The 14487-nt window shown below is 50.5% G+C and overlaps 3 protein-coding genes across 3 annotated transcripts; all 3 read left to right on the top strand.

Annotated features, from left to right (window-relative positions):
- Positions 1-2155: 2155 nt before the first annotated feature.
- LOC4348836 (WD repeat-containing protein WDS homolog) lies at positions 2156-7384 on the top strand. The gene is made up of 4 exons (XM_015759004.3): positions 2156-3362; positions 4071-4172; positions 5678-6325; positions 6897-7384. Exons 1-4 carry the CDS (start codon positions 2694-2696, stop codon positions 7077-7079), a joined length of 1602 nt encoding a protein of 533 aa, XP_015614490.1. The 5' UTR covers positions 2156-2693; the 3' UTR covers positions 7080-7384.
- Positions 7385-8016: 632 nt separating this feature from the next.
- LOC9271941 (E3 ubiquitin-protein ligase WAV3-like) lies at positions 8017-10160 on the top strand. Its single transcript, XM_015759002.3, has one exon. The coding sequence runs from the start codon at positions 8059-8061 to the stop codon at positions 9997-9999; it is 1941 nt and encodes a 646-aa protein (XP_015614488.1). The 5' UTR covers positions 8017-8058; the 3' UTR covers positions 10000-10160.
- A 528-nt stretch (positions 10161-10688) lies between these two features.
- On the top strand, positions 10689-12680 carry LOC107278368 (E3 ubiquitin-protein ligase WAV3-like). Its single transcript, XM_026020790.2, has one exon. It carries the CDS (start codon positions 10737-10739, stop codon positions 12555-12557), a length of 1821 nt encoding a protein of 606 aa, XP_025876575.1. The 5' UTR covers positions 10689-10736; the 3' UTR covers positions 12558-12680.
- The last annotated feature ends 1807 nt before the right edge of the window (positions 12681-14487 follow it).

Here is a 14487-nt window from a genome sequence, read left to right as displayed (position 1 = left end):
ATGCCTTCTTTCTTCCTCCTCTGTCTTCTATTCCAGCCAACTTACACAAGCTCATGAAGAGCTGCAGCAGGCTGAGGGCTGCCGCCGCTGCCGGCAGAGCTGGAAGGGAGCACGCCACCGGGACTTGCTACCCAGCCACCGGATCAAGTAGCAAAAGCTACGGAGCACGCCGCCGGGGGTCTCGCCGTTTGGCCGCTGTCGCCACTGCATCGGATTCCTCCATACATGCGAAGAGGGTGGCACGGGGACGACGGTGCTCGCCGGCGGCGTGAATATCCTCTCTCTCTCTCTCTCTCCTCGGCTTACAACTCGGCTCAAGCGTATGTATCCCCTCCTCCTCTGTGCTCGACGACGCCTCTACACGGTGCTGCTCGACATCCACCAGCCATGCGTGTGCATCGTAAGATTTTCGTCTACGTCCTGCTGTTTGCCGGTCTTTGCTTCCTCCATAATAGCAGCATCTTTGCTTCCTTGTGCTTGCCGGTCTTTGCTTCCTCCATAACAGCACCATCTTTGCTTCCTTGCCAGTCGGAGCAGCAGGCTGAGCTTGGCGGTGGACAAGGAGATCGATGAACAAGAGAGAAGATATGGAGTGAGATGGGAGATGAAGGAAGAAGAAGAGGGTAGTTTAATTTAGTCCTAAAAAAATAGAAAATGTAGAGAAAAGCTATGTAGTGGCATAGCTCTAATATTTGTGAAATTATAATGATACGGTTACAAATAGGTAAATATGAATGGTATATTTCAAAACCATTAAATTTATAATAGCATGATCCAAATATCCAATTAACCCAAAAAAGTATGCTACAAGCACATGCGTTGACCCAACAAGTTGGGAGTCCTTGCGCAAGTTAAAAATTAATTCTTTGAATCTCGAGGCCAACCGATGGTCAATAATTTGAAAGTTTTAGGATAGAAAAAAAAACTATCAATAGTTTTCTAGCAATTCTGAATTGAAAGGAGTCTTGGTAGAAAATGAAAAACAAGCTTTGCAAGTTGTTGTAGGAACACACCGGACATGCTGCGGAAGGGTGTTTGGTTTGCCGCGTTTTAGTTTCACTCATGAAAATCAGCCTCCCAAGTGAGTCTAACCCATTGTAAACACGAGAATTGACCTTCTCTCCTAATCCAAATTTAAGCTCGTGCAGGCATGGTGGTGGTAGGTGCAACATGGGTGCACAAGGTGAGAGGAGAGGGCTCATGCACCTCCCCCTCCTACATTTGATTCCATGCGCACCGATTCACTGTCATCTTCATTGATGCACGCTCATTGTCATTGTTCCTCCCTCATCATATAGCTGCCGTCTTTGCCTCCTTGGCACCTGTCCTGCTTGCCCGCCCAGCTAGATCTAACTTGGATTAAAACCTCCACGAGCCTTGTCGAATACACTCATGTAGGAGTGTCTCGTATCTATAATATTGAAATTTAACTACACAATTATGCCAATGTGAGTATTAATTTTTTTTAGAAAAGAGTATTAGGTGGTTCTAAGGACTTATATCGAAGAAAACATTTTTTCAGTGATTGCTTTGCCCCTCCCTAAAAAAGACCTTAGGACCAAAGTAAACCATTAAAATAAGAGTAAGTTGTATTTTGCACCAGATAAAGTGTATGTTGTTTCACTTTACACTAGGTTTAGGACATGCTTTTACTTTGCACCTGTGTCCATTGATTTAAGTTTCACTTAACATGATACATCATAATATATATATGATTTCCATGACGTTTCATAAATTTTGAATAAATCTTCATCAAACATAGTCTAAATTCAAAGGGTTTTATAATTTTCCTCATATTTTACTAGATTTCTTTTCAATGATATGATGCACCACCTCGTGCAAAATGAAACTTATTTTAATATTCCCTAATGTAAAATGAAACTATGTACCACCTCCATCTCAAAATTTAAAAATTTAGAACTAAAAAGAACATTTTCTAGTATAATATATATGAATAGGTAATTCATCATATATATTGTACTAGAAACAAGGTGCACTCTACCCTCTGTATTGTGCAATTTATTCTGAACTCAACCGAGTGAGGGGGCTGAGAGCAAAGCAAAAATATCCGAAGCACCGAAACTGCCTCTTCTCCGAACATTCTAGACTCCAGATTCCCGGTCTTATCAGCGCGCTACTGTCCAGCCCACAAGACAACAACAACACTGATCCTATCCTGATCCACGAGACCTCCAACGGCTCGGATCCAACCCCCAGCATCCAACGGACGGTCCAGATCTCTCCAGCGCACACAGACCGTGCATCGATCCCGTCCCCAAAAATTCCCATCCTTTTTCCGCCCACAGATTTGGTCACACAGATCCGGACGGAGGAGGAAAAAAAACCAAGTAGCCCCTCGATTTTTGATCGGATCATTTGTAAATCCACACTGCCACTCCCAAATTCGCCCGAATTATCCGATAATTTTTTGCGGATTTTGAGCTCTCCCTGTCATTTTCTGTCATTTAGTGCGTGGAATTTTTGATCGCTTTCGAGGCTTTTCTTGTTGCGTCTGTGTTGGAGCGGAGAAATTTTTGACCCCTTTTTGTTACTCTCTTGAAGTTTTGATTTGATCCGCTCGGAAATTTGATCTTCTTTTGTGTTCGGAACTCGGATTTTTGAGGGGGTTTTGGTCTTGGCGGCTGCTTGGGGTGTGAGATCCCTCAAGCTGGCGAAGCGAATCAGCCGTGTCCATGGAGATGCACGCGAGCTCTGTCTCTTCCCATGGCGAGGCCCGGCTCGGCGGCGAGCGGGGGCTCGTGGACCGGGAGGAGCTGGTGCGCGTCATCGCGCAGTCGCTCTACTCGCTCGGTTACCGGAGGGCGGCCGCGGCGCTGGAGGCGGAGTCCGGCATGCCGCTGTACCCGGCGGAGCACGACCGCCTCCTGTTCGACGTAATGTCTGGCCGGTGGGACGCGTGCGTGGCGGCGATCCGCGCCGTGGCGGGCCTCGGGGACCGGGAGCGCGCGGCGGCGGAGTTCTTGGTGTGGAGGGGGCACTTCCTGGAGCTTCTGGGGATCGGCGACGCTGGGCTGCCGCGCGCCAGGGAGGTGCTCTGGCGCCGGATTGCGCCCCTCGGCGTTGACAGGGAGTGTGTGCACTGGCTGGCACGCGCAATGGTCTCGTGCGAGGGGGCGGTCGCGCCGGATGCCGTGGTCGGGTGGAGGATTGGGCTTTTCTTGGATCTGGTTGATGCTTTCCCGCCATGGTTCCATGTGCCAAGCGGTCGGCTAGAGCTTCTGGTGGAGAATGCAGTTGTTAAGCAGGTTTCGTCTTGTGTATATCACAATTTACCGGACGAGGTCACTTTGTTTGAGGATCATAAGTGCCCTGAAGAGCAGATTCCTTCCAAGTGTTCGCAGGTGCGAGTTTAAATTGTTGATTTGTATTACCAGTTTTGCACAAACACCCCAGTTATAAGGTTTATAAGTATGTGAAATCAGATCAATTTCAAAAACTAGAGCCGACAATGTACAATTTTTATGCTGGCAATTGTTCTGACTAGTTTTCAGAACGTACTTCTGTATGGTTATCTAACTCAGTAACTCGAATATTCACTGTAATTTTTTCAATATATATGCAGCTTTTATCCTTTCCGTGCCAATGTTTGGAAGCATAAAATTATCATGCTACCGGGAGACACTACTCTTCAAAAGTACTGCATATTCTCTAGCCCCAGTGAGGCAGGGATTTGCATTATTTAAGAGTCTTTGCACTTGAAATCTCGGTTTTGTTTTGAAAGATAGAAACACTGTAAACAGCACCACTTCAAACCTTTCTTTTCTACTCTGCTTTCAAACTATGTTTTATCTGCTTGTGTAGAGGTCTTCTGTGGAGTTCTGATTTTTCAAATTCTGTTATATTCTAAAAGAAATGATCATAACTTGAGATACTTCAAAACCAATGATAATAATGTTATTAGATTCTTTTTTAGCCAAGAGGGGATTACTATTCAGGTAAACTCATTTATGTATTCTTTCAGGGATCTATAGCACTAGACAAGTTTCATGCTTGGGGGCGGGGACTATAGTCCGAAGATGGATATTTGACACATCCATGCCTGTTTGCAGATATTATGTGGTCATAACAATGAAGTTTGGTTTGTAAGGTTCTCAAATGATGGAAACTATCTGGCATCATCTTCAAGTGATTGCACGGCCATCATATGGAAGGTATGCCTTTCACCAAAGCAGCTGTTAACAATGCTTTTCACTATTGTTGTTTCAGAATACGACTTACAACTTGGTCTTCTTAACTCTAATGGTTATAAGTCAACTCGTTTTTAATATATAAAATATCTTATAACTTTAACCACTTCTGGACCACAACATTCAGACTAACTCCATGCAAAACATAGCATGCATTCCACATGACCCATCCTCCATAATCCATACTTGGTAATGGTTTAACTCACATAGAGAAAGCTATTGGAGAACAGAACAAGCCATGCATTCCACTTAACCCATCTTCCATAATCCATACTTGGTAATGGTTTAACTCACATAGAGAAAGCTATTGGAGAACAGAACAAGCCTGATTGATTAGAGAATGCAACATCCCTCAATCTAGCCTTGTGCCAAAGTGTGATATAGACTCCCCAATTCCTGTTGCTGCTAATCTTCTCTTGTACCTCCATCAAAGCTCTTTTCCCTCTCCACCATAGGAAGAGGAATGGAGGAAAGGAGAAGAAGCTTGAAGTTTCCAATAATGTGGGCCAGCAACTATTGACTGAGGTATGACTGTCTTTTCGGGAAAAAAACATCTGACAGCTTCCAATGACTTAACGGCAGCTGAAACTAACAGGTTTAATGGGAGTGGTGCAAAAAGGATAAATGTTGAAACTTAGTGGTATGGAAGAAAACATAAATTTCTAGTGCTATAAGATATTTTATAGAAAGTATATGCCTTTTATACGATACGTGCAATCATACATTTTAAACTTTGTCCACTGATGAGCGGAGCTATTTTTCCCCTGTGAAACTGACACATATACTTTATGAGAAATCCCTTCATAATGTAAATCTTTATTTATTAAAAATGTTACCAGAAAAATTTGATATGAATTTTTAAGTATTGGATACTATGGTAAATGTCTGAAATGCCAAATAGGGGTAAGCTTAAAGTGCATTTCCTGCCAGTCACCACATACAACTTATGTCCACGGAAAAGTTTATCAATGATGCTCGTGAAAGGTCATATATATATATACCTGTCTTCATTTGTAATTGGACTTTATTTGTACAAGTCGAGCTCGGGCAGAATTTGTTTTTACATCTTAGTCCACAAATTGATGACATTGTACAGTCCTTGTGTACACATTTGAAGATGTGGTACATGCCTAAAAGTGTTGTTAATTTTCCATGTTCTAGTAATCACAGAGGCCACATATTCTAAGCTAGATGGGAGATGTTTTTTAAGTATGTGAATGGGAAAATCCATTCGTTAGTAGGTGAAGGCACCTCTGAGGTGGGGTATTACAGCTGTTCTAAAGTTACAAAGGATGACAGATAATATGCATTCTTTAACTATCGTTTGGCTAAAATCATTTTTTTTCCTTCTCTTCCTTGCTGTTTCTTACTGGCAAGTGGCAACCCAGGTTTGATGGTTCATAATCATTTGTTTCCTTGCTTTACAACTCCAAATTCTTGTCATGCCTAACCCCCAAAGATGATTTTAGGTGGAAGAGGATGATACATTAACCAAGAAGCACTGCCTCGTGGGTCACAAAAATCCAATTTCTTTTGTTGCCTGGAGCCCAAATGACAGAATGCTGCTCACTTGTGGTAATGGAGAATCAGTAAAACTGTGGAACGTTGCTACTGGTGAATGCAGTCTTAAATTTAGCAGCTCAGTTGGCCATATTATCAATTCATGTGCATGGTTCCCTAATTCGGAGAAAATAGTATGTGCCAGCTGTGAGCCTGAAAGTTCTCCAAAGAGGATCTTCACTTGTGACCTAGAAGGTCAAGAACTGGAATCATGGGTTGGAGATAGAATACCTAAAGTCAGTGATATAGCTGTGACTCCTGATAGCAAACATCTTATCTGTGTATGTTCCAATGAAATTTGGATTCGAGAACTTCCAAAGGGGCGGGAATGGAGAATACGTGAGCAGCAGACGATTTCGTCGCTATCTCTCTCTGGTGATGGACAATCACTGATTGTCAACCTCAACAGCCAGGAAATTCATTTGTGGAGAATCAGTGAAAGTTCTACTGCGGCGGATAATAAATTCAAGGGACACAAGCAAGGAAAGTTTGTGATTAGATCTTGCTTTGGTGGATCAAACTCTCTGTTCATAGCTAGTGGCAGTGAGGATTCCCAGGTATAGCTTTCTTATGGAATTTAATATTGCATTTGGCCTTAGCTGCCTCGTCCTGACTTTTTTCGTAGATCATATGATTGTATATACATATACAACATAACCACCCTCCCAAGCATAAGCGTACATTGAGAATAAGGAGTGGCGCATATAGAGCAGCGGTACCTTGTAACTTGGTTCTTGGTACTCTTTCAAGGTTCCTGTTCTATGAGGAAACATTGTAAACATTGCAGGCTCACTGATAATGTCCACATGGCCTCTTTAACATAGCACTAAACCTTACATTCAATTCTGGCTTAACTGAAATATCAATAATGTTGAAGGTCCTACTAGGTTGATTAGCATTGTTTGGTTTGCGGTCCTTAATTTATCTGAAAATAGATTTGCTCTTGTTAACTCCGCAGTGTGTTTGATAGTTGACATTTCCTAGTGGAGGCACATAATTCACATCGTTAGGCATGGACCTATGTACAAGATTCTGTGAACAGCAAAAATAAACTGAAATTAGCTAGTACATGGATTTCTGCTCTTGTCAAGCCTTTTCCATCTTTTTGATGTGCCAAAATGATGACAGGTCTACATTTGGAAAAGGCACCTGGAGACGCCAATAAAGGTCTTATACGGTCATTCACTTACTGTAAATTGTGTGAGCTGGAATCCTGCTAAGCCACATATGCTGGCTTCGGCAAGTGATGACCGCACAGTTCGGATTTGGCTAGCACACAAAGGCTCACATCGCACACGGTTGACGGCTTGATGTGGAAAGTTTTGTATGTTTTCCTTGTAAATATATAGTTGTACATCTTGACTGTAGTAGTGTAGTGTGCACAGAGCAGTTGAGATTTTTTTTCCCCGTAGAGCTTTTAGCTACTTCAGAGGTAAACTTTGAACAGGCAGAGGCCCAGAAGTAGCAGTATACTTCATATATATGCCTGTCTCGGATTAAAGTTTTGCTCGTCTACTCTGTAAAGAATCAAAGATGCATCAGAATTCAGAACCTTGTATATTTTTGTGAGTTGCTACTCATTGGTATTGATATGTCTGGATGACTGGATGGATTCCTCCTGCTTGTGTAGATTCAGTGCTGATGAACGTGTTTTGCAATTCTGTTTCTAGTTGGCAATGCTTTGGTTTTTGGTTTGGGAATTGAAATGCCATTTCCCAAGGATTGAAATGGTGTATGTAACTTAAAGAATATGCTGATGCAGCTGCACTGGGAATTGTTGTCCTTGCAGAAATCAGGTATTTTGTTTCGTTTAGCAGCTACGGCTTTGTGAACTCTGGCTCCATGCTGTCACCTGCCATTGCAAGTTTGCAACAAGGGAAGCAACGACAGCTTTCAAATCTGTGGTGAAAATAGACGTGGTAGCAACTAGCAACTCTAATTTCAGTTGCCTGATTTATATTCATGATTAACAACTTTATAAAACATAATCAGACATAAAGACACATTATTATACTCCAGCAAAATCAGATCCACTTAACTAGTCAACCCATAAACACGATTACAATACTCCACCAAATCGATGGTTCGAGACTAATTCGCAGAAACCCGGTGACTTGTTTAGGACCCTAATGAACGCGTTCAACGCGGTGCATACGCGAACGCAATTCCAACGACGAGTCAAGAACACATTTTCGTCCAATCAAAATGATTCATCAAATCCTACACGTTGGTGGGTTGCCGCCACACCAAGGAGGGTTTTTTTCTCGGTCAAAGCCTCGCGGCGGGCGGCATGGACAGCGCCCCGTGCGGCATCTGCCATGGCGACATGCGCCGCGGCGGCCGCGGCGGCGGCGACGCCGTGTTCACGGCGGAGTGCTCGCACCAGTTCCACTTCCACTGCATCTCCGGCACCGTCGCGCGCGGACGCATCGCCTGCCCGCTCTGCCACGCGCGGTGGCGCGAGCTCCCGTCGTTCCGCCGCGGCAACGACGCGGCGCCGCCGGGCGCGTCCGCGTCGGCGTCGGCGTCGGCGGCGCAGCCGTTCTTTCGGCCTGTGGAGCCACGGGTGTTCGACGACGACGAGCCGCTGGTCCGCGCGCCGAGGCGTCTCGGGGAGCGGAGGCACGGCGGCGGCGCGGCGAGCGTGGCGTCGGATGGTGGTGGTGGGTCGGCGGTGGCGCTCGCGACGCACTGTGAGAACTCGGCCGTGGCGAGGGACGCGTGTCGAGAGGACTTCGCGGTGCTCGTCCACGCCAGGGCTCCTACGGGCGGTGGCGGCGGCGCCGCCGCCGAGGCGCAGCGGGCGCCGCTCGACCTGGTGACCGTGCTCGACGTGAGCGGGAGCATGGTGGGGAACAAGCTGGCGCTGCTGAAGCAGGCCATGGGGTTCGTCATCGACAACCTCGGCCCCGGCGACCGCCTCTGCGTCATCTCCTTCTCCTCCGGCGCGAGCCGCCTGATGCGGCTGTCGCGCATGACCGACGCCGGCAAGGCCCACGCGAAGCGCGCCGTGGGGTCCCTCTCGGCGCGCGGCGGCACCAACATCGGGGCGGCGCTCCGCAAGGCCGCCAAGGTGCTCGACGACCGGCTCTACCGGAACGCCGTCGAGAGCGTCATCCTCCTCTCCGACGGCCAGGACACGTACACCGTGCCGCCGCGCGGCGGCTACGACCGCGACGCCAACTACGACGCGCTCGTGCCGCCGTCCTTGGTGCGCGCCGACGCCGGCGGCGGCGGCGGCCGCGCCCCGCCGGTCCACACGTTCGGCTTCGGCAAGGACCACGACGCGGCGGCGATGCACACCATCGCCGAGGTCACCGGCGGCACGTTCTCCTTCATCGAGAACGAGGCGGCCATCCAGGACGGGTTCGCGCAGTGCATCGGTGGCCTCCTCTCCGTCGCCGTGCAGGAGCTCCGCCTCGACGTCGCGTGCGTGGACACGGGCGTCCGCGTCACGGCGGTCAAGTCCGGCCGCTACAAGAGCCACATCGAAGACGACGGCCGCGCCGCCAAGGTCGACGTCGGCGAGCTCTACGCCGACGAGGAGAGGAGCTTCCTGCTGTTCGTCGTCGTCCCGAGAGCCCCCGCCTGGGATGACGTCACCCACCTGATCGAAGTAAGCTGCTCTTACCGAGACATGGAGACCGGACGGACCACGAGCGTGGCCGGCGACGAGGAGGCGGTGGTGCTCAGGCCGTCGCGGGCGGAGTCCGGCGTCGCCGAGCGCTCCGTGGAGGTGGACCGGGAGCTTGTCCGGGTGGAAGCCATCGACGACATCGCGCTGGCGCGGGCGGCGGCGGAGCGCGGCGAGTACGCGGAGGCGGCGGAGATCCTCCGGAGCAGGCAGCGCGCGGTGGCGCGGTCCGCCGCGGCGCGCGCCGGGGACGCCATGTGCGCGGCGCTGTCCGGGGAGCTGCGGGAGATGCGCGCCCGCGTGGCGGACCGGCGGCAGTACGAGCTGTCCGGGCGCGCGTACGTGCTCGCCGGGCTGAGCTCGCACGCGCAGCAGCGCGCCACGTCGAGGCAGATGTCCGGCGAGGTGGCGCCGCGCCGCCACGCTCACGGCGGAGGCGGGGGATCGTCGGAGCTCCCGACGGGGATCACCGTGTCGTACGTGACGCCGGCGATGCTGGACATGCTCGACCGGTCGCGCAGGTCGCGGGAGCTGACGCGGCCGCCGCCGCCGCCGCCGCAGCAGCAGCAGCGGGACAGGGAGAGGAGAAGAAGCTAGAACGGACGAACACCTCCCGTGCACCATGTCACACCTATTGTAAATATATCGTGGTAAACATTGCAACAAGGAAGTTTTGTTGTGTTGCAACATTTTTGTGTTGGTGATGTTGTAGCCATCACGTGATCTCACGTGCCAAAGGAAAAAAAACCGTTGTCAAATGTTATGTGCCTAGCCTAATGTAATTTTTCAACCTCGACGCACCTGAGGAGTTGAGGGGTAGAGGACGATAGCCCCTGCCACCAGGGTTTCACACTGAATTAGCCGGGTTGATCATAATTAACATGCCATGTCACTATGTCAGTCGGAACTAGACACAATAGTACAATACTGTTCCTGACCTCTAGTTATATTTGGTTTTGCGGTTAAGAGTGATTTAAACTCGATGTCAACATGAGGACCTAAAGTGAACTTACTCCAATCCGATTGGTCCCCTATCTTGGCACAAAAACGTCTATGGGCCAGGAACGTGGTACATCCAAACAAGGCCTAAAATTTAATTGAGAGTGTTATGAGTGGAGATACGTGTTAATTGGAATGTTCTCTTCAGTTAATTCCTTGAACTTAACTTTATTCAAAAAAAAAAAACAAACCTTGCACTTGAAGTGCACGGATGCTATCTATCTCCTTAATTGAAGTCGCCGCAGTTATAAAGACTCGCATCTATCGTTAGGGTTTCGCACGAGGAAGCTACCAGAGGTCCCAACTGTTCGTCACTTCGTCGTACGGTCGTACCCATGGAGAGAGAGACCGATCCGTGCGCCATCTGCCTCGGCGAGATCGCCGGCGGGCAGGCCATCTTCACGGCGGAGTGCTCCCACACCTTCCACAACCGCTGCATCGCCCGGAACGTCGCGCACGGCCGCCGCGTCTGCCCGCTCTGCAACGCGCGCTGGAGCGACGTGCCGGCGCTGTCCTCGTCGTCGGCCGCGGCGGTGGAGCCTGATGACGACGACGAGCCTCCCCTGTACGCCGACGACGATCCGGTGGAGCCGGCCGGCGAGCAGGCGGCGGCGACTGACGGCGATGCCGCGGCTGGATTGGTGGTCAAGGCGCACTGCGAGTACCCGGCCGTGGCGAGGGGCGCGTCCCGGGACAAGTTCGCCGTGCTCGTGCACGCCAAGGCGGCCGGGGCCGCGGCGGCGGCGGCGTCGCGCGCGCCGCTCGACCTCGTGACGGTGCTCGACGTGAGCGGGAGCATGGCGGGGAGGAAGCTGGCGTTGGTGAAGAAGGCCATGGGGTTCGTCATCGACAACCTCGGCCCCGCCGACCGCCTCTGCGTCGTCTCCTTCTCGACTGAGGCGAGCCGCCGGACGCGGCTCCTCCGCATGTCGGAGGTCGGGAAGGCCACGGCGAAGCGCGCCGTCGAGTCCCTCGTCGATGACTCCGCCACGAACATCGGCGACGGCCTCCGCGTGGCCGGCCGCGTTCTCGGCGACCGCCGGCACAAGAACGCCGTCTCGAGCGTCATCCTCCTGTCCGACGGGAAGGACTCGTACGTCGTCCCGAGGCGCGGCAATGGCATGAGTTACATGGACCTCGTGCCGCCTTCGTTCGCGTCTTCCGGCGGCCGCGGCCAGCTCGCGCCGATCCACACGTTCGGCTTCGGCGCCGACCACGACGCGGCGGCGATGAACACCATCGCGGAGTCGACGGGCGGCACGTTCTCCTTCGTCGAGAACGAGGCGGCCATCCAGGACTCGTTCGCGCAGTGCATCGGAGGGCTCCTTTCCGTCGCCGTGCAGGACGCGCGCATCGCCGTGGCGTGCTCGAGCCCGGGCGTGCTCGTCCGGGAGATCAAGTCGGGGCGCTACGAGAGCCGCGTCGACGCGGACGGCCGCGCCGCGTCGGTCGAAGTCGGCGAGCTCTACGCCGACGAGGAGCGGCGCTTCCTCCTGTTCATCAACGTGCCGATCGCCGAAGCCACGGAGGACGCCACCCAGCTGATCAAGCTCAGCTGCACGTACCGCGACACGGTGACCGGGCGAACCATCGACGTCGCCGCCGGCGAGGACGCCGTCGTGAGGCGGCCCCTGGAAGTGTCCGCGGCGGACCAGGAGGTGTCCATGGAGGTGGAACGGGAGCGCGTGCGCGTGGAGGCAACCGAGGACATCGCGATCGCGCGGGCGGCGGCCGAGCGCGGCGACCACGCCGAGGCGGCGCGGACGCTCCAGCTTCGCCGGGAGGCGGTGGAGGCGTCGGCGCCGGGGTTCGCCGGCGACGTGATGTGCGACGAGCTGGCGGACGACCTGTGCGAGCTCGAGGAGGAGGTGGAGGACGCGCCGCGGTACGAGCGCGCCGGCCGCGCGCGCATGCTCGCCGGCATGAGCTCGCACGGACTGCAGCGCGCGTCGGGGACGACGTACAACTCCTCCAGAAGGAAGCAATGCGCACGCAAGGAGAGGGCGAAGGAGAGGTTATACGCGACGCCGGCAATGGGGATGATGGTCTCCAAGTCGCGCGACGAGCCGCCGCCGGCAGCGCAGCGGCAGCAGAAGGGGCCAGGCCGCGGCGGCGACGAGCAGTCGGAGAAGAAGAAGAAGAAGAGTGGAGACTGATGCGAAGTTGAAGCTGAAGCTGTGACACTTTGCTATCAAAATATTAATTAGTAGTAAGACTAGTAGTGTTATTAGAGTGATCGTTTTGTATTAATTAGGGGATCTTATTTATGTTTGCTCCTTGATCGTACGTGTTCTATAGGGTTGAGATGAGATAATTGCTGGTCCACTGGTGAGATTTTGCAGTGTAAGATTTGCGTAATTCCAAATTTACTAGAGTTTTGATCATGGTGTTAAAGAAAACTACGGTTCTGAATTTACCTGCAATTCAATGCTATTCTACCTTCTGGGAATTAAAATCGTATGGATGAGTTAATTATTTGTAAGTAAATTTCTTTTACTCTGATATATTAAGTTCCCTACTGGTGTTCCCTCTTTGTTTACAAATCTTAATGAACGAAGGATCTCGTTTTGTCTCTCTTTGCTGCGCAATGAATCTCTCTGTGCAACCTTAATTCATCCTAAATGAATAGCATCTTAACGTGAACTTAAGAGTTAGACAATTTTGAAAGATCTATGCACTAGAATTGCCTTGTAAGGGGAGATTGGAATATCTATGATCCTAAGAGTGCGGTGATTGTTTTGGTGATTAATGACAACCCATTGTTGGAACTAACTATTTCCATGAGTTGGTGAGATTAGGTTAAGTTCCGGCATCAAGTTAAAAGATTGAAGCTAGAAGATGGACATTATACCTTAATGAGTAGCAAGTGAAGACATTGATGATGCGGGGTATGAAATGGCTATCTATGGCAAACCGGTGAAGAGAAAGCAAGGCTCGGCTAGAAGATGGACATTATACCTTGATGAGGAGCAAGTGAAGACATTGATGATGCGGGGTATGAAGTGGTTATTTATGGCAAAACGGTGAAGGGCAAGCAAGGCTCGGCTATAATGGACCATGCGGGGGGTGAAGGGCAAGCAAGAGGCTTGGCGCCGATGGACCGAATCCGGTGGTGAAGGGCGAGTGAAGGCTTTTGTCATGATGGTCATGATGGACCGTGCGAGGCCATTTGAAGTTATGAGTAATCCGTATCAATTATAAGAAGACCGCAAGATGGAATGCCGAGGATCAAGAGGATGTGGTTCTTCGATGAACATCAAGTCAAAATCCAAAGTGGGCATTGATCAAGGCAAAGATATAATTGATTTGGGACTAATATGCTTAATGAGTGTAGGTGAGAATAGTCTTAATAGTGAAATGGCGTTGACGTTGAGAACCCTCAAGGTGAAGCAAGAAGATGACATTCCTAGTGGTGTATTAGTCCCAGGTTGCTTAGGAGTGGGCTAGGATGCTTGGAGACCCCCCCAAATCATCAAAATCAAAGCGGCGAGAAGACTCGGGGCCGAGTTAGACTAGTTTACTTTTTCGCTTTGAATTTAGGAAAAGCCGTTCTATTAAGAGGGGTTCCAAGTGTGGTTCTGAGATAACACAAGTGCTCTTAGTAGTGTCCAAGTGTTGAAATATTTTTAGGAGCTGTTTTTGAAAATGGCTCTACTTGGGACAGAGAGTCCCACCCGGAGGTTCTGTCCAGAACTTCCTGGCGCTGAGGTGAGGTTGAAAATTTTCCTAAGTGTTACCCGGAAGTTCCTGGCACCCAGGCCCGGAACCTCCTGGCAACCCTCCAGTTCAAATATGTGAGTAACGGCTAGATGACGTCACCTAGCCGTTATATTTAGCCAACTCGACCCCAGCTCATTCTTTAGCCATTCCACTTTAGTTCTTGTGTTCCCTAGCTTGTTCTAGCCTCTCCCAATGTAAGTTTGCTTCCTCCACCCAAATCTTGTGCACTTATTGAGTGAGAGAGTGAATTTGAGGGTGGTGGTGAGGATTGGAGAAGGTTTTGAAGGATAGGATGACTTGAGCACTTGGTGTATCTCGTTGGGCTATCACTTGAAGCTTGTTACTCTTGGAGGGTGACCTTCTAGA

Source organism: Oryza sativa, chromosome 10 (assembly GCF_034140825.1).
Source record: "Oryza sativa Japonica Group chromosome 10, ASM3414082v1".
NCBI lineage: Eukaryota > Viridiplantae > Streptophyta > Magnoliopsida > Poales > Poaceae > Oryza > Oryza sativa.
The sequence above is the reverse complement of the archived record's forward strand: the minus strand, read 5'-3'. Positions and strand labels throughout refer to the sequence as shown.

Coding starts and splice junctions, on each gene's coding strand:
- LOC107278368 (XM_026020790.2), top strand. CDS start 10,737: ATGGAGAGAGAGACCGATCCGTGCGCCATCTGCCTCGGCGAGATCGCC.
- LOC9271941 (XM_015759002.3), top strand. CDS start 8,059: ATGGACAGCGCCCCGTGCGGCATCTGCCATGGCGACATGCGCCGCGGC.
- LOC4348836 (XM_015759004.3), top strand. CDS start 2,694: ATGGAGATGCACGCGAGCTCTGTCTCTTCCCATGGCGAGGCCCGGCTC. Junction 3,363..4,070: donor TTCCTTCCAAGTGTTCGCAG/GTGCGAGTTTAA, acceptor GCCTGTTTGCAG/ATATTATGTGGTCATAACAA. Junction 6,326..6,896: donor GTGGCAGTGAGGATTCCCAG/GTATAGCTTTCT, acceptor AAATGATGACAG/GTCTACATTTGGAAAAGGCA.